The following is a 24,015-nucleotide window of genomic DNA, read 5'->3' on the forward strand; positions in this document are numbered from 1 at the left end:
ATTTGCTGAGAAAATAACAATTAAAAATTTCTGCTCCAATGAGAGGGATTAACAAGCTGAAGTATGTGAGAAGTGGCATCCTTCCTCCTCCTCACTCAAGTGGGTCCTGCTTTCCTACAGAGTGATAAGCAGAGACTATGAACACCAGGTGAGGGTCATGTTATGTGATCTCTTGCCTGTGAGTCTGGATACAGTTCAGCCTTTTATATCACAAAGGAAGTGTGCAAATTATGTATGAAGCAGTATATTTCCAAAATTATTCTGGATCCATTTCTAGAATTGGCAAAATTCTATTTCAAGTTGTCTTGTAAAGTTAACAATTAAGTTTAGCAAGTTTGTCAAAGAATACATAAGATTACAAAGCTTTGGTACAAAGGACTCCTCTTAAAAAATAAAGCTGCTAACTTGCAAGCTGTCATTCACTTTAATTTCCCCCTTAAAAGAGCAAGTAAAAAACCCCCAACAAAACTAAAGGCTTCAGAAATACAGATGCATGAAAATTTAAAAACAACACAGTAATATCTTCCATATCATCTGAGAGACAGTGATTATTGCCACCTATAAAACTCTGCCCCTTGCAAGATTCCCCAGACAGCAACCCCTCAAGCAGTCTCCTCCCTCTGCAGTGACCAGGTATCACAAGTGAAGTGCAATTTTTTTTCCTTCAGCTGCATGCATCAAGTAGTGCTGATGAATTGTAATAACATACATACAGCAGCCAAATACTGGAACTTACTATTAAAATGTCAGAAAAAGAACCTCTGGATATTCCTGCCAATTCCTTCACATTAAAAGATACACACTTGGTATTACATTCATTTCTGTATAATCAGCCAAAGTGAAATGTTTCCCAGTAAGCCTGACATTAGGACCTACGTGCTTCAAAAAACAACTGCATGGAAGTACCAGCCAACAAGCTCTTAAGTGTCCCCTGCTACTGTAGTTTGTGGAGCCTGTTGGAACAGGTTTGTAAACAGAAGTTAGAGATCAGGTAGAAGTTGTAGAAGTTCTTATAATAAGAACACAAGTCCAAATTTGAACAGCTGCCTCTGCTGAATCAAGTTCAAATTTACCCCAGATAATTTAAAAAGCAACAAACTGGCATCTGAGACTTACTTGAAGGTTATACAAAAAGTCTTAAAAAAAAAAAAAAAAAAAAAGAAAAAAGTATCCAAGAAAAACTGCAACACCAATTGACCAGGACAGAGTCACTTCTGGGAATCAAAAGCGTGAGTAGGCAGTTCTCTGCTGCTGCTGCTGGGATGGAGGCTGTCCTTGCTGCTGCTGGAGACGAACCTGCTGAGAGTATGGATCCTCAAGAGACTTAACAAAAATAGTTGTTTTAGGCCCAGTTTTCCAGACAATACCATTTGAATCTATCACAGAGGACTCCACAGTGATGTTGTGGGTGCCAAGGATCACGAAGTTTAACAGGAACTGAGTGCTGAAGTAGTCGTTGTGCGGTTCCACCCTCTGCTCCATTTCATTGGTCATGTTGTCAATAGGAATCTGAGAACACGGATGAAAGGTTAAAACACCATTTTACATCAAGCTGCCAAAAGTAAGTCTTCAGCTCTCCACTGGAAGGAGAGGGAGGGGAAAAATAAAGGAAAAATCTGTGCTCAATTTTCCTAAACCAATACATGCGCATACCTGAGGCAGTTTGACAAGCTAACAAGTCATCTTCTACCCAGGGTTCTACTTTTCCACAAAGTAATGTGAGTCAAACATCACATTCTTCTCAGTCCTGTTCTTTTACAAGCCACTGGCTTTCTCCTATTCCCCCTCAGAGAAGTCCAAACAACAAAACAAACAAAAAAAAAACCCAACCCAAACAAGCCTTTCACTAAGTATCATGTTAGCAGAACTTAAACCTCAGGCATGCAATTTTTGATAAAACTGTTGACTTAAATTTAGTATGTGTCTCCTCAGATGCTATTTGATTTGAACAGTCTGTCCCGCAATTTCCACAAACAAAAGAGAAGAACCTTAGAAGGACTGTAAAAAATTCTAAGAGATTACATGATAGAGAATAATCTTACTCCTAGTTTGTTTGTTTTTTTCCTCTGTGAAGTTTTGTATAATGTACAACTAGACTGAGTTTTCCTCATCTTAGGCTGATTCCTAATGACTCGTTCTAAACATCACAAAGCCCTCTCTGTTTGGAAGAAGAGCTGTTACAAAAAGGTATTGACATACTGCAGACTTTAAAATCCCAGATGTCCTCCACAAGCTATGCTTGGCTCTGGCCAGTGCTTGAATGTCAACTGGCAGAAGTGAAAGGATTACAGAACCACCCATTCATCTCATCCTGGAAATTCTGCTACCCAGAGTCAAACAAAAGAACAGCAAAACACAGCAAAAAAGCTTAAGAGTCTTCCTGGCTCTGTTCTATCCGTACCTTATAGTCTTGTCCAGATTTGCTCTGCAGCACTGAAGAGACATTGAGACAGACGGATTGGATTTTCCGGAAAAGGCCTGGTTTAGATCCGTGCTGAACCACTCCTTCCACCTTGAGGGCCAATTGCTGGTTGTTCTGTACTGCTATAGGCTCTGCTGGGTTCCTTGGAGATGGGGATAGAGCAAGCTGGAACAAAAATAAACAGATCAAAATGTAATTATAAGACTCCAGAAAAGCAAACAAAACAAGGATGAAATGAGGACACCTTATAGAAAAATTTTCAAGGAGCGAGTGGGTAGAAAAACCAGCAAATGGAAACACATACATTATCAGAGACTCATTACTATATTAATTCATAAACATCATCAGCAATACCAGGTATTTTTGTATCAGTTTAATCTACTTCTTCAAAAGATGTGGAAAAAAAAATAACCTTTGACAGAATAACCACTAGTCTATTAAGCTGAACAGAGAAGCAAAGTGCAGTAAGAGTAAATACTAAAAAACTTAAGGCTTTCACTTTTCCCAGAAAAAAAGGAGCACTTTAATAAAACAAAACAACCATGACCATAGTCATATATAGTCATTCTTAGTCAATGAGATGATAATATAGGACAATTTTCTTCCAAGATTGTGAACATTGCTTTTTAAAGGAAAAAGAAAAAAAAAATACAAATCTATAAAAGCTGCCCTCCCAGGACCAGAATTATTTAGCTTTGCAGACTCAGAATCAACAAAAAGTCCAGCTACATATTATCTTCAAGGCTTTGCAATCAAAGAACTGAATCCCACTTGCCTAAGTGACAGTCTAGTGGATTTGAACAACTATACATACATGCTATTCAAGTTACTCCTAATGTATTAACCCCAATGCTATTTGCAGTTATATATCTACATTAAAAACCCTTAAGCTTTGCACCTTCAATACAGCTTTTTTCATGAAGTAAAGCACTTCTAAAGAGAAATTTGAGGCCATATTTGAGCAGTACCTACCTTAATACTTGTAGACTGCAACTTTTGGAAAAAGTACCTTTGAAATGAAAGGGGAACTTTCAACAAGGCAATGACAGCATTGCACAGACAAGCTGTATGCTGCAAGAAACAAGAGCCAAAACAGTTGAGAAAAAATATTATTCATGACACAGGAAAAAGACATGTACTTGAGGTGAGGTACTGAAACAGCAGGAATTTCCATTTTAAGTCCAAAAATATATTAATACAGTCATAGAACTACAGCCACTAAGATGACAGTGACTACATTGAGCCTCTCTGTTTATGTTCTGCCCCTTATTGAAGGGGGTATTCTGCTCTGGAAAAAACAAGGAGGCCAAGCAAAAGAAAAATACAAATCTTTCCAGTCCTAGTGCTAGAGCTGGAAAAGCAGGATCTGCTTGAAACATTTAGACAAAAACTCTCAAAATACAACTCCCCTCCAAGCCAAAAGACTGGCACCTATCACAACTTGATGCAATAATTAAATTTGAAGCCTCTTGTCTACTGCTTCTTTTCCCACTGCACCATGCCTCTGGCTCAGATGAACACGAGCAGTGCCACTGAAGTCACCAAGCTGCCTTGGTATGGAGCCAGCCACAACTAAATTTACAAGGTTTACCTTTGCTGTGGTTTACATGATCCACTCTTTGATTCTATTTGGAATTGGTAAGGACTGTTGGATTTAGAAAAAGGGCAAATAGATGCTAGCCATGACAAACAAACTACCTTGCTCCCACTAACATGCACTTCATCTTTATGATGTTCATGAGCAATAAGAGCCAAATCCACCAGCCCTGTAAAGGAGAGTTTTATCAGCTCACTGTTTGCACCCAACACACTCCAGGCTGTGCTCTCTGATGACCTGCACTGATAAGAGAAATACTACACTCACAAAGCACAGTGCTCACCACCAGCAGCTCAGGGACCAAAGCTGGGCTGCTGTGTTGGAGTGGGAAAATTCCTTCACAGCAAGAATATGAACGAGGAGAATGTGCTCCAGTGTTTGCATGTGAGTATGGTGAGGGCTCTGACAGCACTTGTAGTTACCTTACCAGCATCTGCTGTGCTCTTAGGATGGGAATTTAAAGAAGATTATTTTTAATCAGACCACTAAGGTTACCACTCAGATGTTCTAGCAAAATGGTTCTTGAAGCATTTTTAAACAAGTGTGTGTCAACGGAGACCATTTGTGTCAGTAACGTTAAGTAACTGAGAATGCTTCCCAGTTTCTTGCCAACCATAGATATATGGAGTTCTGGGGTTTTGGCCCCTTTCTCTACACAATATACATTTAAAACTGTTACTTGCCAAGTAAGACACAGGAGCATACTTCCTGTTGAGGGATTCCACTTCCTCTAGTACATGATTAAATACAGACATCATTCTTCTTTCATATTCACTTTCAACATGAGCTGTTCCATTTGAGCTATATTCCTGGAAACTTAAAAGAAAAAAAAAGAAAAAAAAAACAATAAAAAAACAAACCATGAAACTTTTCATTATGTCTAACTTTCCTCATCATAACCTGGAAGGCACATGACCAAACAGATGTGGCAAGAGATTACAACATGAAATGCATTAAGAAATGTCTTTCAAACTGTTTACTCCGTTTTTAAAACTATTTTTCCACTGTAAGACTTGCCCTTTACATTTAAATCTTTCTTAACTACCATTTATTCACTTCTTGTCTCCACCCTCTCAGTTAAAGCAGTGACAGGTCTAACAGATTCAGCACACTTACTTCCCCTGACTTTTATTTAACCCTGCAGAGTTTATAACAGTCATGAAAATCTCACAACACAAAGCAAGAATTCTGGTCAGAATTAAAACTAAACCTCGAAGTTTACAATCTCCTCCTTTGAACAGAATTCCATCTCATAGACACCCAGCTTCATACAAATTTGACTAATACACCTTCTAAGCAATGCTTAATTCACAGTGAGTACTACAGGCACTTAGGATGTTCCCTTTTATTACCAGCTATAAAAATCAGATTTTAACCACAGTATTCTCCATTTTATCTCAGCCTGAGATTTTTGAACAGTGATTCAATTCATCAGTACTTCAACACCGTTTTCTAGAGGATTTAAGTTCACTGTTTAAAAAAGAGCCAGACGTGATGGCTTTACGTTAAAAATTTGAACTAATTTAGTGCATGTATTTTCACAACTTTGAAGAAAGCTAAGGTGCACTTACAAGTGCAAGCAACAGGTAAGGGATCTAACACACAATTACATAAATTAAAATAAGTGGCTAAAGGAGAGATTAAAAGTTCAAGTCTATATTTAAGATAAGTCCAGTATAGTGCTCTCAAGAGCAAATTCAGTATGAAATGCAGAACCCAAAAGAGAGTCCCTAATCTGCCAAGTACAGCACAGCAGCAACTGATGCTCAAGCCTGCCCAGAATATAATTAGAAAGGTCTACTGAGAAACCTTTTGAACACTGCTTGAATTCCTAGGTTTAAATATCCAAGGATTTATTAATAAGCAGAAAAGGAGTATGCAGTTAACTATCAAACCTACCTTGCAGATTCTGGATCCAAGATCAGAGCTTCTATTGCATGTGAAATCAACAGGCAGCTCTGCTGTTGTCTGATATTAATACTAAGGAGTTAAAAGACTTCCAAAGTTGGCACCTAAAGCAAGAAATGCAGTGTACTCAGTGGCACTTTTCCTCGCTTCTGTGAAGCAATCCTATGGTCATTATCCGTTTAGTGAACAAAGAGCAAGAACTGTGACACTACCAAGTTATATGCTGCTCCAATTTTTGTGTCATAACTTGTTTATCAAGTAATTCCAAACAATAATATGGTAACGTTTATTTTCAAATAGGTTTTAAGCAATTGACAGCTAATTTTTATGCTATTGACTTTCAATATTACTTTGTGGCAGTCTTCATAGAAAAGAGGATTCTTATGCTTTGTGCTGTCCTTGTGAAGAAGTGGACAAACTCTAGGATTTTTAAAGGATACAGTTCTACATTCCTTAGAGTTGCTGAGTCTGCATCAAAAGATGACTGATACAGATCTCCATACCGTGTAGCCAAGTTTCGGAATTCCTCCATTGAGTGTTTCATCTGCAGAGACAATGTTACTAGGCAAAAACACAAAGCAAAGCAAAACAAACAAAACCCCAGGCATCCAGAAAGCCACTACACTGTAACCTACAACAGTGAAGGAACAAGGTGGTATATTGGAGAAAAATTCATTAAGTTCTTGCTTCTTCACTTGGATAAAGATTACCAAAGTGACACACTGTTATCCACACATTAAACAGGTATTTTTCCCTCACCAACAAAATCTCCTTGGGTTAAAAACAAAGCAAAAGGAAAAAATATCAACAACCTCCTCCACTCCCTACAGTAAATCAAATAGCTCTTTCAATGACCACCCACTGGTTCCTTCTTGCAGACTACATGGATTTAAAAGCAAACCTCCTTGGTGTTCCGTAGGGTACCAAGGCAGGCACCAACTCTCAGCAAAAGGAGCTGCAGAATCATCCTCAGGTATATATATATTTTTCCTTGGTGTACTCAGAGTGTCTGAGGTGTTTCAGAGCAAGGTGTGGAAAGCCTTGCTGCAAGTTTGAGCATACCAAGTGACTTGCTATGTGCATATCCCTGGAAGCTGTGTGCATGACTGCAGGAAAAAACACACGTGCGCACTCAGCTTCAAAACACAGCCTGCTACAGGCAGCTGTTTTCAGAGCTACAGGTGAAAAGCAAAATCCACGATTTAAAAAAAACCCACTTCAGAACTACTTTTCATTTCCTTTGTCAAATATGTTTGCTGAGAAGCAGAGTGCACAAGAATGGAGCAGGAGCACATGCCTGGTTGGAGATGCGTCCACACCTCTGGAGATCATTTCCTGATGTCATAGCAATTGTTGTGGCAATAGCTGGGGGTGGACTTGTTTTAAGGCTGTTGCAGGTACAAATAAGTTGAGAAAAAGCTTGCAGAAGGTCAATCCTGAGTTTCACAAATCCACACTGAAAGCTCAGAGGATTAAGTGGTGTACTAGCAGCCTGAAACACAGTAATAGGAATGTTGACAAACAAGGTCAAAAGCAAAAATGATAAAATCACACTGCAGCACCACTGAACAGTCTCATCAGAAAACTGAATCCTTAAGTTCAATTCCAAAAGCTGCTTTTTTAAAACTACATTTAACAGGTTTGCACAGTTCCAATCATACTAAATATAAATGGCATGGAAGTTACATAATTACAAAGTCATATTCCAAGCATGTCACCCTTGTAACAAATGTCACTTAAGTTGTTAAAATACTGTTAGGGCACCTATTTCCTCTTTTTCCAAGGCCAAGCCATTAGGCTTCAAATGACACTAGGCCAACTAGTCTTTACCATAAAAAAGTACACTGAATTAGATGGCAAACAAGAAACACGAGGATTGAAAAAGTAGTTCTCTACATCAGCCAGAAGAGAAAGAATTGGCTGAAGTCACCCACAGCAAGAGGAAGGGGTGATTTTTTTGGAACTGTGAAATGGATGGGAACATTATGAAGACGCTGAACCTTGCATTTCATGAAGGCAAGAGACACAATCTAGTAAGACCAGTAACTAAAAACAGTAAACAACAGAATTCCAGGAGGGTAGACAAGCTGCTATTTTTCAGAAAACACAGTTCTATGAAGCTTTGCTCCCTAAGTGCTTGCAAAAGCATCTGTGACAGCTTAGGACACCCAGGAGGGGGAAAACTGCAGTACTCAAGGTTTGATACTAGTTAAGCCAAAAATCCACGACTTATTTTTCTTAAACTGTTGGATTTTGAGAAGAACAAGCCCTCTCCAAAATCAAAGCAACACTGGGGCTTTCTCTTAGATTCATGCCTATCTTCCCCAGTGCTTCTTATTCCTCACCAGGTCACTTCTCAAAGCAAGAAGTTATAATCTACCCCAAAACCTTACTAAGAACTGTTTCCTTGCTGGCAGAAAACCAGCTAGGTGGTTTCTTACAAAGCATCTGAGAACTGGCCCACTATTGACTAAAGTGAGGAAACATCAGCCCACTGCATCCAGTTGAAACCACTGAACTAGACTGCAACTGAAAAAATAAAACTTTCATATTCAAACCATCAAGCCTCTCTTATCTATGACTTTGCTTTTCCTTCTCCAAGGGCACAAAAATAATCCCTTTTTTAACTGGAATTGTTCAGTTTCTTTTACAAGGATGGCTTCAGAAAACCCTCTGTGAAGAGGACTACACTGCACTGTAATTGCTGTACACAGACTACACACTTTTAAAGAGTAAAGTACTCGTATCAGAAAACCCAGACATTTTTAGTAGCACAAATTAGATTTGATTCTTGTAAATGGAAATACAAGCTTGTCTCATTAATACTGCAATTTACCTTATCTGCCATGGGCAATAAATCAGTTACAATTCTTTTTGGAAGTGACAGAAATATTTTTTGGCTCAACCAAGTTCTTCAAACACCACCACTTGCTATCAATATACTTGGAATTGGTGCTACTTAACCAATGGCTGTATAAGTGCTTTGTTCAAGTTTTGTATCTTCTTTAGATCACGAGCAGTGAAAAATAAACCCAGTGCTTCCAATGAGACACATGATCTGTGCCAGAAAGAGCAGACCAGAAATTCAAAACCACTGCTAACTCTACAACCAAGCACACAGCAAGACAGATGGGGACTGTGGTCAATAGGCTTCCTGACAAGTCCCTGTTCTTCCCCAGGGAGAAGCTCTTATCCAAAAAGCAGAGGGACTTCTTTCCCTCAAGTGCACTAACTCCCAGGAAAGAACACTCTGCAGTGCAAGACAGTTTTATGTATATCAAGGAGGAATTGAGAAATTTTCCAACAAGGCACTGTCTGAATATTTCATTGTTGCTAAACTGGGATGGCTGAACATCTGCAAGAGATTTACTGACACTGTGTTTTCCAGCTACAAAGTGGAGCAGCTACACAAGGCTCATCACATGCACCACTGCTCTGTGGTACCAGCAGTGCTGAGTCATGCTCTGCACTGAAACAGCAGCAACAGGAAAGCTCAGGCCAGAGGGAAGAGAGCAAAAGCCTTCAAGGCTGTCATGTGTATTTTATGGCACTTTGCTCCCCTTGGAGAAGCTGAGTTCTATAGACAAGCAGTGAGTGGCTCCTTTTACAGCTGATACACTCCAGCACAGCTAGGAAATTGTCCAGAGTGATGCAACAAGTCAGCAACAATCAGCAGTAAAACCCAATTTCTTCCCCTCTAACCTACAGAACCTGTACTTGCTCCCCCAGACCAAAATCATCCACAAGGAGGATGCTGCACTATTTGCAACAGGAACTTAAGTCAGCAGAAGAGATGAAGATAGGAATCCTTCAAAAGAAAAAAAGCCCCAAACTCTGCAGAAGGGGTAATTAAATTACTGGATCACAATATGGCCTATTTAAGCAAGTTATTTTCCTGCCTATATTAAATATTAACATCTAATTAGATGAGGTCCTCCTCTCAATGTCTTCTCCATATTAGAGCAATCTTGAAGTGTTGAATTTTGAGTTAAAAACCTTTTTCAGTCAGCCAACAGTTAAAGACAAACACTTCAAGTCTTTCAGAGGACAAAAGTGGAAATTTATGTAATTCAGCTTTTTCAGGGACATTTTATTAATAAACAGTAATATCTGAACTTTATTAAACACTAATGTCTAAATTGTCATGACCCTGTCCAGTAGCTAAACAACAAAGCAGCTTAACTGAAATGGCATACAGAAAACCATATGCAAAGATTTTTTCATGGAAACAAAAATATGAGAAAGTATTGTGTGAAGCTGGATCATATTTGCTTAACAAGCAACTTCACAGTAGGAACTGAAGGTCCCTAATCATTAATGGGTTTTTTTTGTTTACATTCACAGACATCACACAGCTTCTTGGTATTTTTACCACTTCAGAGAAGGAGAAAGTATTTGCATAAAAGCAGGTACCAGCTGGATTTGATGAAACTGAATTGCCTTCCCTCTTCTTACTAGCTTGTTGTTGGGATTCCATGAGATCACACTGCCAAATAGAAGGCAACATGAGCTCAGCAGGAGGGAGGAAGACCACTGAATCCTTCTTTATATTTCAAGAAGAGAGCAGCCAATTCAGGCCCATTCCCAGGCTTGACTAGTACAATAGCTTTTATTCACCCAAAGCAAGGAGTGGAAAATTGTAAGTACTGTAACTTTAATTAAACAAGATCTGTCACATATATGATCTGATCAAGGCAGGAAATGAGGGGTGGAGAGAGAAGAAAGAGCAAAGAGAAATCTAGCTAATCACACATGGCTGAGTTTCCAGATCTTTTCTCTCAAGATGCAGCATGTTACAACTGAGATGCTTGCAGAGGAGAACCAGAATCTGGCAGATGCCAAACATATTTAAGAACTTTTCAGAGAGCTAAGAACAGAACCCCAAGAGTCATGCTGCAAAACCCAGAAACATCACCACTAGGGATGTGTGCTGACCGTCAGTGATGCTATTCCTTTGTGGTAGGATTTTAAGGCTTCAGCAATGCAGGAGAGGGCAGAGCTGTAGTTGTCCTCCTGCAGGCCTGTCAGGCACTGCTCTGCATGGGAGAACTCCTTCAGGCTGTTCAGCCAGAAGTAGAAGTGTTCTGAAGCCACTTGGGTCAGCAGGCTCTGGTACAGTTCTCTGGCCATGTCGTGGTTGCCCTGTAATGACAAGAATGTTTCTGAAAGGGGATATGAAAGAAGGCTGGGGATTTCTACAAAACTTAACACAAATAAGAAAACAGGAACATCTCCAGAACTACTCCCAGCCTAAAAACAGAAACAGTGAAACTTTTTCCAATTTTTTGACTGGCAATCCTAATAATAAATAAAAGCGCAAGTACTTACTTTATAGAAATACCAGCCTGTAAAAAAGTATTGTATTTATTTACAAAAGATGAGGAAAAAAATTGGAAATTTACCTCAGCATCTCATACTTGGGTTTCTATGTAATTCTTACCCCAACTGTGAATTTACTGAAGAGAAAAGGGGAACAGTATATTTTTTTTTCCTTTCTTCACACTGAAGAAAGAGAACCATACATCAGGATGACCTTCACATTCTGAAGAGCACAACAGAGATTAGGTATATGCTCAAGAAAGTGCCAGGACACCACTTACTTCCTTTTCAAATACTTCCAAAGGACAAGTGAGAAAAACATTTTGATGGGATGAGTGCCCCAAAGGATATATATCTGAATCTGCATTCCCAGGAATTAAGAGGGAAAGTGACTTTCATTTTTTTCCCCTCATTCACTTCCTCCTCCCAAGTCCTACTATTTTGCTTATTCCTTTATCCAATTCAAAGAAATCCCTGGCATTCCTTCAATCACAGCAAACCATTTCTCTCCAGGTATTTTCACTTACCATCCTGGAAGCCTGCCTGGCTATCCTGTAGGCTGTCCATCCATTGGAGGCATTCTCAAGCTGCTGTTTGATAACAGTTTTGATTTCTGTGGACAAAGCTTTCTGACTGGAAACAAATATCACTGTGGCAAGAGAAACCTAGTAGAGAGAGGAGAAGTGGGGAAGAAAGTTATATTTCAATAACTAAAGAAAAGAAGGGAAAAAAGCCATTTCTGTTTTATTTCAGGCTCAAAACTACACAGAAAATTACATATATATATTTTAACTGCAAAACTTCTCAGTCAATATATTTTAAATAGTTACAGCAATCCAAGTACTTCTTGTAGATAAAAGTAACTTTAAATTAAAGTATCTCTCCTCCGCCTTCTAGCTGAAATATTTCAAATACTCCAAATACATTAACAGAAAGCTTTTAATTTCTTTTAAAAATTCAAATTCTTTTCCAAGCAGATGTGATGAAAGCATTTTTCTGTCTTACAGATATTAAGTAATTTGCCTCAGAGCACCCTGTGTAAATAGAGCTAGCTGTCATTTGGCCTTTATCCACTACTTTAGATGTCCCAATAATTTCAATAGCCCGCTTTGCCTAAGCAGTGCCATCTGCTGGAAAATCTAATGGAATACACTGCATAGTACAGCTCCATCTAGGAGATATTTCTACACTGAACACTGACATACGGAGTCAGAAGTTAAAACAAAATTGAAAATAGTGGCTACAGACTGGCACATTAACCTGGACTCAACAAATGTATTAGCTGCCTTTTAAAATACAGTCCATTCACAAAATACACAGACTTTATCCATCACAGGAGGTCTTACCAGGAGTTCCTGCTTTTTATCTGTGGCAGATTGTCCAATTAATTTATAGAGGTCCATTAGATCTCCTAGTATCCCATCTGCCAAGACAGGCAGCTGCATGGCAATGGCTGCTAGGCAGTGGCACATGAGGATCCTGGCACTGTCCTGGGCACTGTGCAGCTGTGCCAGCAGGGATTCCACCACAGACTGGCTCAGGTGGGGGCGGCTCTTCACCAGCTTCACCATGCAAGTCAGCGTGATCTGCAACTCACACAATCCACAGGTCCAGTCAACACAATGTCTTCAAAGCCAAAAGAGCCAGGCACACTGACTTAGCTGCAAGCAGGACTGCAGAAACATAGATCTGACATTTTGAGAACTATGTACTCTACAAAAGATGAGATTTTTCTAAGAGCCCAAATACATCACAAATTCAAGAAACATTAGTAGTCTATCACATCATCAGCCTTTATGGAAAATAACTACAAAAATTACTGATAAGTTTCTGAAGTGGGAAAATAAGAATAATAATTTATAAAAATGTTGTGATAATGTACATTGCATCTCCATCTCCAAAAAGCAAGTTCTCTCCAAGATTCCCTTTGTCCTCCAGAGCCACCTCCATCCAATGTTCATGTTTTATTACTGCTGTTCCTCTGAGAGGAACATTTCCTGCCACCTGCAACAATCCTCTTATCCTAGAGCTGAGAGGAGCTGTACCTTAGCTATGCTCAGTTTCTCAACTGCTCTGAACTCTGGTTATGGGCAAACCAGAAAAATCTTCTTTTCCCCCAGTCTGTTATGCTTCCACCAGAAAGAATCTGGTGCACATCAGCTTCTCTGTTATACAAGCTGTTACTATAACTTACAGCTGTGAAGGGAAAGACAACAGTAATGTCACCTTTAAGGTTGCCTGAGCTCCTGGGCTGTCATCTTGGCTACAGAGAACAAGAAGAGCTTCTAAGCCAAAAACTGCATCTTGCTCCAAAGGCAGAAGATCTACAAAAAGAAAGAGTTAGTTTGTTCTCTGTTCTGTTCTCTGACCTGCCATTCCATGTCTTGGGTAACTATTCAGCAGCCACACTGACACTTGCAAAGCATGCATAAATCTAGATTTATAGAACCAAGACTTCCAAATCCCCTGTTGTTACTATTTTGTAACAGACTTTGTCCAAAGGGCTTTCAAAGACTGACCAACAATTCACTAGCCTTACAGCAAAGGCAAAACAAGCATTCATTTAGCACGAGTTCTACTGTGTGCAGTAATTTTCTCTAAATGAGACAAAGATGGAACCTTCCCAACCATTCATAAAACCATACAGAGTATTCCCTACTAGATAATAGCCCCCATTCTCCCTAACCAGCATGAGGGATCAGACAGATTTACAGCCAGGTTCACAGACAGGACGAGTTAATATGTGTTAAGTGCATAAGCCTGACTGCAAACAGAGCCTTTTCACTGCCCTTGTTTCCCCTTACCTTTCTCCTGGCAAGAGGCTGATATATTGGTCAGAATTCTCACTCCATGAGCTGCAATGCCACGGTTATTATGGTAACAGCACTCCTGTGCTAGTTTTACTAAATCAAATGACCTTGCAGTTGTAGCTGCTGCTCCTAAATAAAAGGCAAATGGAACATAAAACTGCACAGTCCATAAATATACCACAGATCTTTAAATACATTTCTGCAAAACAATTATATTGATTTGAGGCTTTTTTCTTATGTTTAAACAATAGGATGAAAATATTTCTCTCTTCAGACAAAACCAGAGACTCACTCATTCTTGAATACTACACAAGTGAGACACATGAGAAAGAACATTTGGACCTAAAGGTTGACATTTCAGGACTCAGAGAAATATTGCCTTAAGAAATATTATGTCTGATTAAAAAAAGCTAGTGAGTCTATTAATCATTGAGCCATGCCAGAATGACTGAAGAGGATGTATTTTTTTTTTTTTCATTTCTGCAGTCGATGTATTTGAGCTCATAACACTCATTAGGGCAGTCTGGCTTTCAAGAAGAAAAAAGAGAAAAGAACATGATAATAATTTTGAGAACAAGATACCTCTAATCACTTTTAAAAGTCTACTCCTTTTCTACAATTTCTCCAGAATATTATCACAAAGCAGAGGGGTTCAGCTGGTGCTGCTGTAGGTCAAGCCCATAAGGGTGGAAGACTAACGTGCCAGCCCACTCTTACATCAGGAAGCCTCCCTGCTACTCAAAAACTCTGCAAATCCATAGTTTCAAAGCACCTTAAGCAGAATGCAGGTCAGCCATTTGAGAGGCAATACATTTCTTGAAGACAACTTGAAGACCCAAAGGCAAAAATCCTTTTCATGTACTGCAGTACCCACAAAACAACAAAACCATCATTATTCATGACTATAGAGTGTCCCATTTTAAAGTTTACAAATGATGAACACGGTCTGACTCTCAGTGTTCTGAAGTTCAAAAATAGTTTTAGAAAATGCTACGAAGTGTTTAGATGAAACTGATCATCAGCAGAAAACACCAAAAGCTATTAAAACACCAAAAGTAACCATCTAATCCAGTTTTCTTACCTGGAGCACTGCTGAAGTACTGTTTAATGGCAATGGTCCCTGATAACGTAGAAAGAACAGATAACATGCCCATTTTCAAGCTGTCATAAGGAGTGTTAAGAGCAGATTCACAGAGTGCCTAAAAATCAGCAGGGAAAAATATCAAAGGTAAGAAGTCCTGTGAGCTATCTGTATGAAAAATTTAGTTGCTCTTCTCTGAGAGGTTGTAAAAAATCAAGATTTTCCCACAGAACATACTGTACTAAAATCAAAAGTCAAGTCCTCAAGCATCTGGTTTAAAGGACTGAAGATGTGGTTTGCAGAAAAGTGACAGTGGGTCCTATATGCTAGTAAACATAAATTATAAGTCATTCATTAATTAAAAATCAGTGGCAAAAATATTATTTGGTTTCATTGACCCAATACTATAAAATATTTTAAGACAGTTTCAGGCATAATGATTATTTTGCATTGTAACAACCTGCAAAGTTTTATATAAATATAAGCCTCTGAAGAGCAAGGTTTCAAGTGTCATTTCCTTTAGCAGTACTGGTGTCCAACAGGAGTTTAACGTTCTTGGTAAATAAATTAAGGTGCATTTTATGTTTTAACTCATTTGTAGAACTCCTGTCTTACTTTATTGCCTTTTGCCAGATCTTATCACAAGCCTTACCACATTTAGATTTGAGTAACTCTTAAATGCACTGTTCTAAATTCCTTATGCCCACATTGCCCACAGTTCAGTCATTCACTGATTTTGGATGCTTTTTTAGTCAACAGGAGGGGCAGTAATATGAGACAAATGGAAAACATAAGTATATTATGCTTTAGAGTATGCCAAAACTGAATGACAAAGAGCCAGTAATGGAACAAAGAAAAACACCACAATTAGTTCCACAGAACATACAAAACCCCCCACGTTGTTCTAATCAGGTATATATGTATGGTATAAGGGTTAAATTCTAAATACATCTGTGATTTGTACCAATTAGTACAAATTGGTACAAATACCAATTTCCTACTGGTAGTGTTTTGCTACTCCACTGAATAGAATGGCATCAACAGACAGAAGGAGATCTAATGACTGTAGCAGAAAATGAGTCTTGATGTCTCCCAAGATACTGATGTTTTACTGCAGTGCTACCAGATGAGCTCCCAGGGCATATCTGGAACAGTAACTGTGAAAATTGCCAGGAGCACAGAGGAATTAGCAGGATGGACTGCTCTAGGCCACAACAGCTTCTGAAGCTGATGTCTAGAAATCAGTGAAGCCTCCACAGTGCAACGACCAAACTTCCCAATTGCCCTACACAGGACAGACTTAAAATGCTGAAAACACTAACCAATGTTTGCTGGTAAAAAGGTACAAAAGATGGTACCTTTTGGTACCATTTGGTACATGGTTTCCTGCCATGGGAAAAGGAGGGTCTGTTCCAGTCCCTGTTGTACAAACACAACTATGGAGAACAACTCCCCAACTCAAAATGTCAACTTTTAAATTCAGAATTCAGGAAAAACTCTTATTTCTGTATGCCACTCAGAAAGTAGTAGCAAGCTTCAGAAAATTAGTTTTGTTCTCACCTAGTCAGTGGTTTAGTTCTGACATCAGTAAAACATTTTCCCTGTGCATTTCAACCATCAGAACGCCCACTTTACTTCAAAACACTACATGACCATGAAAGCCATGCTATCAATATCTCTCACTTTTACTGAGATACAGTAGTTATACTAACAAAATATAATGGGATAGAGTAGCATTTTCTCTGCAAAAAATCCATAAACCTATAATTCCTTAAAATTCCTAAAAGGAAATAAATTTATGGAGTTAATCCATTATGAAGAATAAAGCAGTTCACTAAAGCAAAAAGCTCTGCACACTCCAAATCATCATCTCCAAGAACTTAGGATAAAGCAGAACATGCTTTATTTCTCACATGACTGGTAACAAAAACCTGCATAGTTTTTCCTCCCAGATGCCTTATGCTCCAAGAGCACAGAACCAAAAGTAACAAAAGCAAAGAAAAAATAACCCAGGGAAAAGTAGAACTGTAACCCTGTTCCATTAAGTTCTTGAAATATTTACTTTCCCATTAACTTAAACTGAAGTTATTTTCCATCGTAATTTCTACCAGAAAAAGGTAAAGGAGAAAAAAATTCATATGCAACTGTGAATGAAAGAAGGCAGCAGGAAAATCTAACATTAGTTTCTCCAAATAGCAGAGGGACAGTATAAACACTTATTCACTGATACAAAAGGAGCCACAAGGCTATTATTGAAAAAGCCCATTAATTCTAAGAAATGAAATCAATATTCCATTTGTCCTTTCAAGTACACCTTGCTGGATGACATGTTTTGACAAATCCCAAAATCCCAGGGGCTGTTTTGCACCAGAGCACTGGTGTGCACTCAGTGTGATAAGAGCAGTGCAAACATTCAGCTCTCATGTCTGTTACCTGAAATGGGTTTGTCAGATGGAAAAGCTACTTCCTCACTGTACAAAAGCCTCCTGCATGGACATGCCTTCCCTCAGTAAAAATGCTTCAACTTTAATCCTTGAGTGTCAACTTATCCAACTGAAGACATTCTATGAACTGCTCATCAATACTTGGCTAGCCTGCTTGGCAGAGTGACCTAACTTAAGGGTATGGAGATGCAAGTTATTCCTTTCTTTACCTCACAAATCGCTCCTCTGGAAAGAATTCTACAACTCCTTGGGAAGTTTCATAATAAACTTTAGCTTAAAAAACACATAGACCTGAATATTTTCTCTGCTCCATGTATGTGGTGTCTTGTTGGCCAACAACTTCAAATCCTGGATTGCAAGTCTCTTCACAGCCTTCCTGGGGTCATTTTTCAAGTACTGCAGCAAAAGTTGGATCTGCAAGAAAATAAATTCATTGTTTAAGAGTGATGCCACCAGAAGGAAGTATTTTCAAAAGCACTCAGGAAGAAGTGTTGAACACACTGAGCCAAAAGTAACTTGAAAAAGTATGAATGTGTCAACCATGGTTTTAGTCTCCATCCCCACCCTGGCTACATCACTTTTATGCAGTATTGGCTGCTATGCTGCAGAAATACAGCCTAAATCTCCATGTTCACTGCCATTAATAAAAACAAAAGCAGCACATTAAGTGTTCTAATTTCATTTCAGTAGACTTAGATCCAGTACCATCAGAAGCATCATCATCTGAAATACAAAAGTGAGCCACAGCAGAGAGTTTCAGACAGATCAATGCTATTACCTAACAGTCACAGACACCAGCCTTGCATGGCTATACAGGGCTGAAAGAAAGCAAATAGATTTTCATGAGTCCTTTACAAGGATTAGCTGGATGAGTATCAAGTGTCACTGTGTTCAGACCTGCTCTATAAATCACATCCACAAAGTTCATTATCAGAGCTTTTAAAGAACTGTATTTTTCCATCACTGCTTTCCCATTAGTCGGTTTATAGTTGTGAATGTAAGGAACCAATTGAAATTCCTCAAAGTTCTCCAAGAAATCCACTTTAAATGCATTCTATGCTATTGAAATATTCATGTGCTTGCATGAAAGAAAGGCAAAAGGCACAGGCACAACCCAAGACAATATACAGAAGTGCAAAGTGAAGCCTGGTTTCCACAGGCAAGTTGAACTCTTTTCATAAAAAGTCAGGGTATTTATTTTCTTGCATGCTGACCTATCCTTGTTGATTTGAATCCCTGATTTAGAAAAAGATGTTATGAACTGTAAAAAAGGGGTAGTGTGTTTGACACAGTCACCTAGAAATGGAACCAGAAAACATGAAAGCAGCAGCATTTTCACGGTATTCTATCTCAACAGCACACAGGAGCAACCAACCCAGCACAGCCATCACTGTCTATTTTGATCAGCAGGCGGAATGTGTTTTTAAAATATACTTTGTACTTCTAGAGGAAGGCATGCCTTGGGAAGAGTTACCTGCTTGGGAATGTCAACCAAAGAAGAAGCAGCAAGCAGAGTAAAGGTGTGCAGGGTGACAATGACCATCTTGGTGGAGGGGTAGGATGTCACCAGCTGCTGCAGCAGCTGCCGGGAGCTGGAGGCCAAGCTGGCATCGTGGTGCATGTGCTGCAGAATTGGGATCAACTTCAGCTTCAAGTCCACAGGTGTGGCCAAGCCTGCAATAAGGAAAGAAACACAGCCAGAGTTAGTCCTTGGGCTGGCTTTTTTTTGACAGTTCTGAGGCACAGAGTATGTCTGGATTGCTAACATGCTGAAAGGAGACTGTGCAAACAGTTGCAGTGGCTTCTAATTATTCATGTTCTAGTTGGGTGTGAAATGACAGCACTATCAAACACTTTCACGGTTGTTTGAGAAAGCTGCTCCTTGCTTCACTGCAGGTAACACACAAATTAACTCCTCTGAAGCAACCTATGAGAGTCTCTGCAAGCTTATTCATCACACTATAGATGGGCTTTTAATCAGGTGCTTTGAAAACTTAAATTTTAGGAGGATTTAAGATAAGCAGACAGATTATTGGCCAGCTAACTTAAAAACTAGACTCATCTAAGCGTAACAGCATTCTGATATCTAGTAATTAAATATGAGTAATAAAGAATTTTCAGATAAATTAAAGCTTTTCCTCTTTATCATTCAACATACACATATACCTTGAATCATCTCGCTGATTTTATTACAGATTCCAACAGCAAAATCCCTGTGGAGAAAAGAAAGTACCAGGTGAAATTAAAAATAAAAAAATTAAGTAATTAAAACCTAAAAAAAAATAAAAAAAATAGGACTACCAAACACTATGTTTTAACAATTAAAAGTTACACAAAAGAGTGCCTGCCAAAACCTAAGTCTTTTCAGAACCACGCACACAGGCATGACTAAATGAGAAAATGAAAGCTTTCAAAAACTGACAAGGAACACTACACATTTTGCTAACATAATTTCTGTAAAATAATTCATTATTAAAGCTGCTATTCCAGTTCTCAATCTCATCTTTATGAGCTTTCCATTTTAGAAAAAAAAATTTGCTGAACTTGTATTCAGAGTTCCTTAGATTGTTATTGCACATAATTGTTTTGCTATGAAAGCCAGCATAACAGAAAATAGTAAGGTTTGTGAATGTCAGTGTTAATGGAGTTTCCATTTTCTGTAATATCAAAAAGTGAAGAAAAAAAAATTCTTACTTAGATTGTGCAGAAAAATTGGCAGCAGCAAATATAGCAGCTTCAACTTCCACATTATCATGGGAATCCAAACTCTGTCGAATACTGTGATGTGCATTCTTCCTTTCTGGAATGATAGATGCCATGCTGCCCAACATCCTACAGAAATAAGTCACAGCAAAATCAGGAAGAACAGTGATCATCAAGAAATGATGAAACCAAATAAAAATGCAAAAAGACGGGTTAAAAGGCTGTGTTTATATACATAAGTGCTATTTCATGACTATCACAGGAATAAACGAATGCTAAAAGCAAGCATGTAATTAAATGCCAGTGGGTTGTGTCAGTGGTTTGATAAAAATTTAATTACATTTTGATACCTTTTAGCTTGAAATCAGCACAGTGAGAAACTTACCAAAAACTCTTTTAAAATTAAGAATTCACTGTGGCATGTTTTATTTCCAACACCTTTCATTGATATAAGATAAGCTTATTGGTGAAAAAAAGTGCAAATGCTTTTTGTGTAACTGCTAAAAAAGTAGCAAATCAACATATACTTTCCCAAAATTATTTCAGATACCTTTCAGGCATATTTAGCATAATCCAATTAAAAGAAGAATAAATGTACAATGTGTAGTGATGGTAATTTTAGCAAGAGTTCTGTGAAAATATGTACACAGTCATATAACAATAAAATTCCACAGGTAAAGTTTTCTTTAAGCAGCTCTTTGTTTCAATACATTCTTCCCTACTGACACTATTCAAGGAGGGCAGAAAAAAACACCATATAGCTGAACCAACAGGAATTTTAACATTTTATTTTATGTATCCTGTGAATTTATTAGTATTTTAAGTATTTTTTAGTGCCTCCCATCTCCCAGTAGTGAAGTCAGTAACAGTTCTAGATGGAGGTACAAAAAGAATATAAAGACAGAAAGATAAGTGCTCTCTTCACATTTGAATTCATCTACACAGGGGCTGGAAGATGAAATTAAGAGGATGATGTTGGATAGCATTAGTGACACAGACACCAAACCAGAAGGATAGTGACATGGAAGACAGAGTAATTTTGTCTTTCCACTTGATTCAAAAGCAATCAGTAATATAACAGCACTTCCTTAAAAGTTATTGATCAGAGATAAAGCTCTAGCTAAAACAAGCCTGAATGAAAAATAGGGGCAAGCATAACAAGGTTCAGATAAGTTTTGGTTACAAGTTAACTATTTTGCCAAACAAGGAAGCCCTTTCACTTGGTCTAAATGTATCAAGATATCATATACTGCATATAGCTACTCTCTAGGTTATGCATTCAACAGATTCAGTTTTCTTCTCTGGTGTACACAAAATTTCAATGTTGCAAATTCTGTTTTGCCTGGGACCATCCACAAAATTCTTGCCATCATGATTAATAACCTTGTTCTTCTTACCCACAAAATTTCACCACCATAAGTGGTTAATAAGCTTGTTCTTGTTAACAGCAATCCTCATCATTCACCCCTTTTTAGAAACAAATGTCTTTGCTTTTAACTCTTGAGAGCAATGTATAAAAAGCCTTCTTTATTTCACTTATTGAATCACAGAACAGCCTGGGTTGGAAGACACCTTAAAGACCATCTAGTTCCAAACCCCTTGCCATGGGCAGGGACACCTTCCACTAGACCAGTTTGCTCTGAGCCCCATCCAACCTGGCCTTGAACACTTTCATGGATGAGCCATCTGTAACTTCTCTGGGCAACCTGTTCCAATGCTTCACCACACTCATAATAAAGAATTTTTTCCCAATATCTTACCTAAACCTACTCTCTTTAGTTTGAATCCATTCCCCCTTGCCCTGTCACTACATGCTCTTGTAAAAAGTCCCTCTCCATCTTTCTTGTAGGATCCTTTCGGCTGCTGGTAACACAATTAGGACACTCTGAAGCCTTTCCTTATCCAGGCTGAACAATCCCAATTCTATTAGAATTTTCTTATAAGACAGGTGCTCCATCCCTCTACTCATCTTCTTTGCCTCCTCTGGATTCACTCCAACAGGTCCATGTCCTTCCTGTGCTGAATAACCCAGAGCTGGACACAGCTCTGCAGGAGGGGTCTCACCAGAGGGGAGCAGAGAGGCAGAATCCCTTTCCTTGGCCAACTGCCCTTTTGATGCAGCCCAGGACACGTTTGGCTTTCCGGGCTGCCAGTGCACATGGCTGGGTCGTGTCCAGCTCTTCATCCACCAGCACCCCCATGTCCTCGGCAGGGCTGCTCTTGGTCTGTTCACCCCCAGCCTGGATTGATACCAGGGGTTGCCCTGGCTCAAGTGCAACACCTTACAGCTGGTCTTGTTATTCCAGATGAGCACATTGATAGTTACCTACAGATATGAAGTAAATCAGAACCATTTATCAGATTTAGAGTAAATCAGGATCATTCATGCCATACGTACCGCAGTGTAATAGCCCGAGCAACCGGATCATTACTATGGATTACTGAGAAAACTCTCTTGACAAATTCATCCACATTCAGGATCTTCTCCAAGTGCTTCTCACTCTGCTGAGTAACTTTCAGCACACACAGCCTCAGGAAGTTGTTCCTGTTAGAAAACACACACATTTCTTTGTCAGGCTATTTTGTAATAAAAATCCATGCACTTTAAATACTAAATTATTTAACTACAACTTTTTGGAGCAAGTAAAAACAAGGAAATGTCTATGCTTCAGAAACATTTGAGTAGAGTGATACAGTAAAAAAGAGTCTATTAATATACTATATATACTTCATTTTCTAGTTCAGGTAGTATCAAACTAAAGCCCAATTCCAGAGAAATGAACCTGCTGACAACAGTGAGGAAGGGTGTCAGCAAATGCCTGTTTTGTGCACACACAGGGATCCCAATCTGCTGGAAAAATACATCCAAGACTAAGACAGGGAAGTCTAATTACCACTGTCAAGCGCTGAGCAAATTTATTTTCCTTCCTGAAGACACGAGTGAAGATTCCATGACACCAACATACACTTCTGTAAGCTTTTAAAAAAGCAGCTTTGATTCCATCACTTCGCAGGCACTTGGAAAAGCTACACTTCGAGCTTTGTTAGAGATTAAATTTGCACATGTGATCATTCATCCATTTAGGAGTTACGATTTGAATGTGCTTATGGAGCAAAAACTTACACTGGTGAACTTAAACCAGTCAGAGAGAGAATCCTCAAATCAGGACAGACGGAAAGAACTGTGTGGTTATCACTCACAGCCACTTAAGCTAATTAAAGAAGGGGAAAACAAGCTTCAATCAAGCACAACCGCAATAGACTGGGTACCACAGGGGTGCTGTGAGGCAAGCACGACCTCCCAGACTCCAATGCAGCGACACTCCGGGGCACAGCGCGTTCCCATGGATCAGACTTGAATGAATGGGCAGGAGCAGACCGATAGTACTCACCCCACCCTGAAAACATCGGCTAGCTTTAGGAATGCCGAGTTGATGAGAATGGGGAACGGGTATTTCTGGAAGAGCCTCGGAAAACGAACGACAGCTTCACACTGCTCCCCGAGCTTGCCAGATCTGAGGCCTAAACGAGACAGCAAGAATTACCGCAGGTACCTCCAACCCCGGCTCGTGGATACAGCGGTACCACGCAAAGCTCTTAGCCCGGCCCCGCTGCCCAGGCCCGCGCGGGCTCACCTTTGTCCAGCTCCATGAGGGCGGAATTGGCATCCAGCTCCTGCTCGCCATAGCCCGCGTCGGCCAGGAAGGACTTGGCGCCGGCCGCCATTGCTG

General features: G+C 39.2%; 1 protein-coding gene across 4 annotated transcripts; it reads right to left on the reverse strand.

Moving 5' to 3' along the window:
• On the reverse strand, positions 1-24,010 carry INTS7 (integrator complex subunit 7). Of its 4 annotated transcripts, none has more exons than XM_062489282.1 (20): positions 23,920-24,010; positions 23,677-23,806; positions 22,683-22,829; positions 20,276-20,413; positions 19,748-19,794; positions 19,056-19,255; positions 17,873-17,995; positions 15,138-15,255; positions 14,051-14,185; positions 13,473-13,570; positions 12,593-12,832; positions 11,774-11,911; positions 10,863-11,069; positions 7,225-7,419; positions 6,368-6,471; positions 5,919-5,987; positions 4,745-4,835; positions 3,395-3,493; positions 2,402-2,587; positions 1-1,509 (listed from the first exon to the last, which is right to left on the reverse strand). In XM_062489282.1, the coding sequence occupies exons 1-20, from the start codon at positions 24,008-24,010 to the stop codon at positions 1,222-1,224; spliced, it is 2,844 nt and encodes a 947-aa protein (XP_062345266.1). In that variant the 3' UTR covers positions 1-1,221. The 4 variants fall into 4 exon arrangements, with proteins under 4 accessions (XP_062345266.1, XP_062345264.1, XP_062345265.1 ...); XM_062489280.1 differs by having other exon boundaries at positions 4,703-4,835; XM_062489281.1 differs by having other exon boundaries at positions 3,395-3,450; positions 4,699-4,835.
• Positions 24,011-24,015: the final 5 nt, after the last annotated feature.

Source organism: Cinclus cinclus, chromosome 3 (assembly GCF_963662255.1).
Source record: "Cinclus cinclus chromosome 3, bCinCin1.1, whole genome shotgun sequence".
NCBI classification, from domain to species: Eukaryota; Metazoa; Chordata; class Aves; order Passeriformes; family Cinclidae; genus Cinclus; species Cinclus cinclus.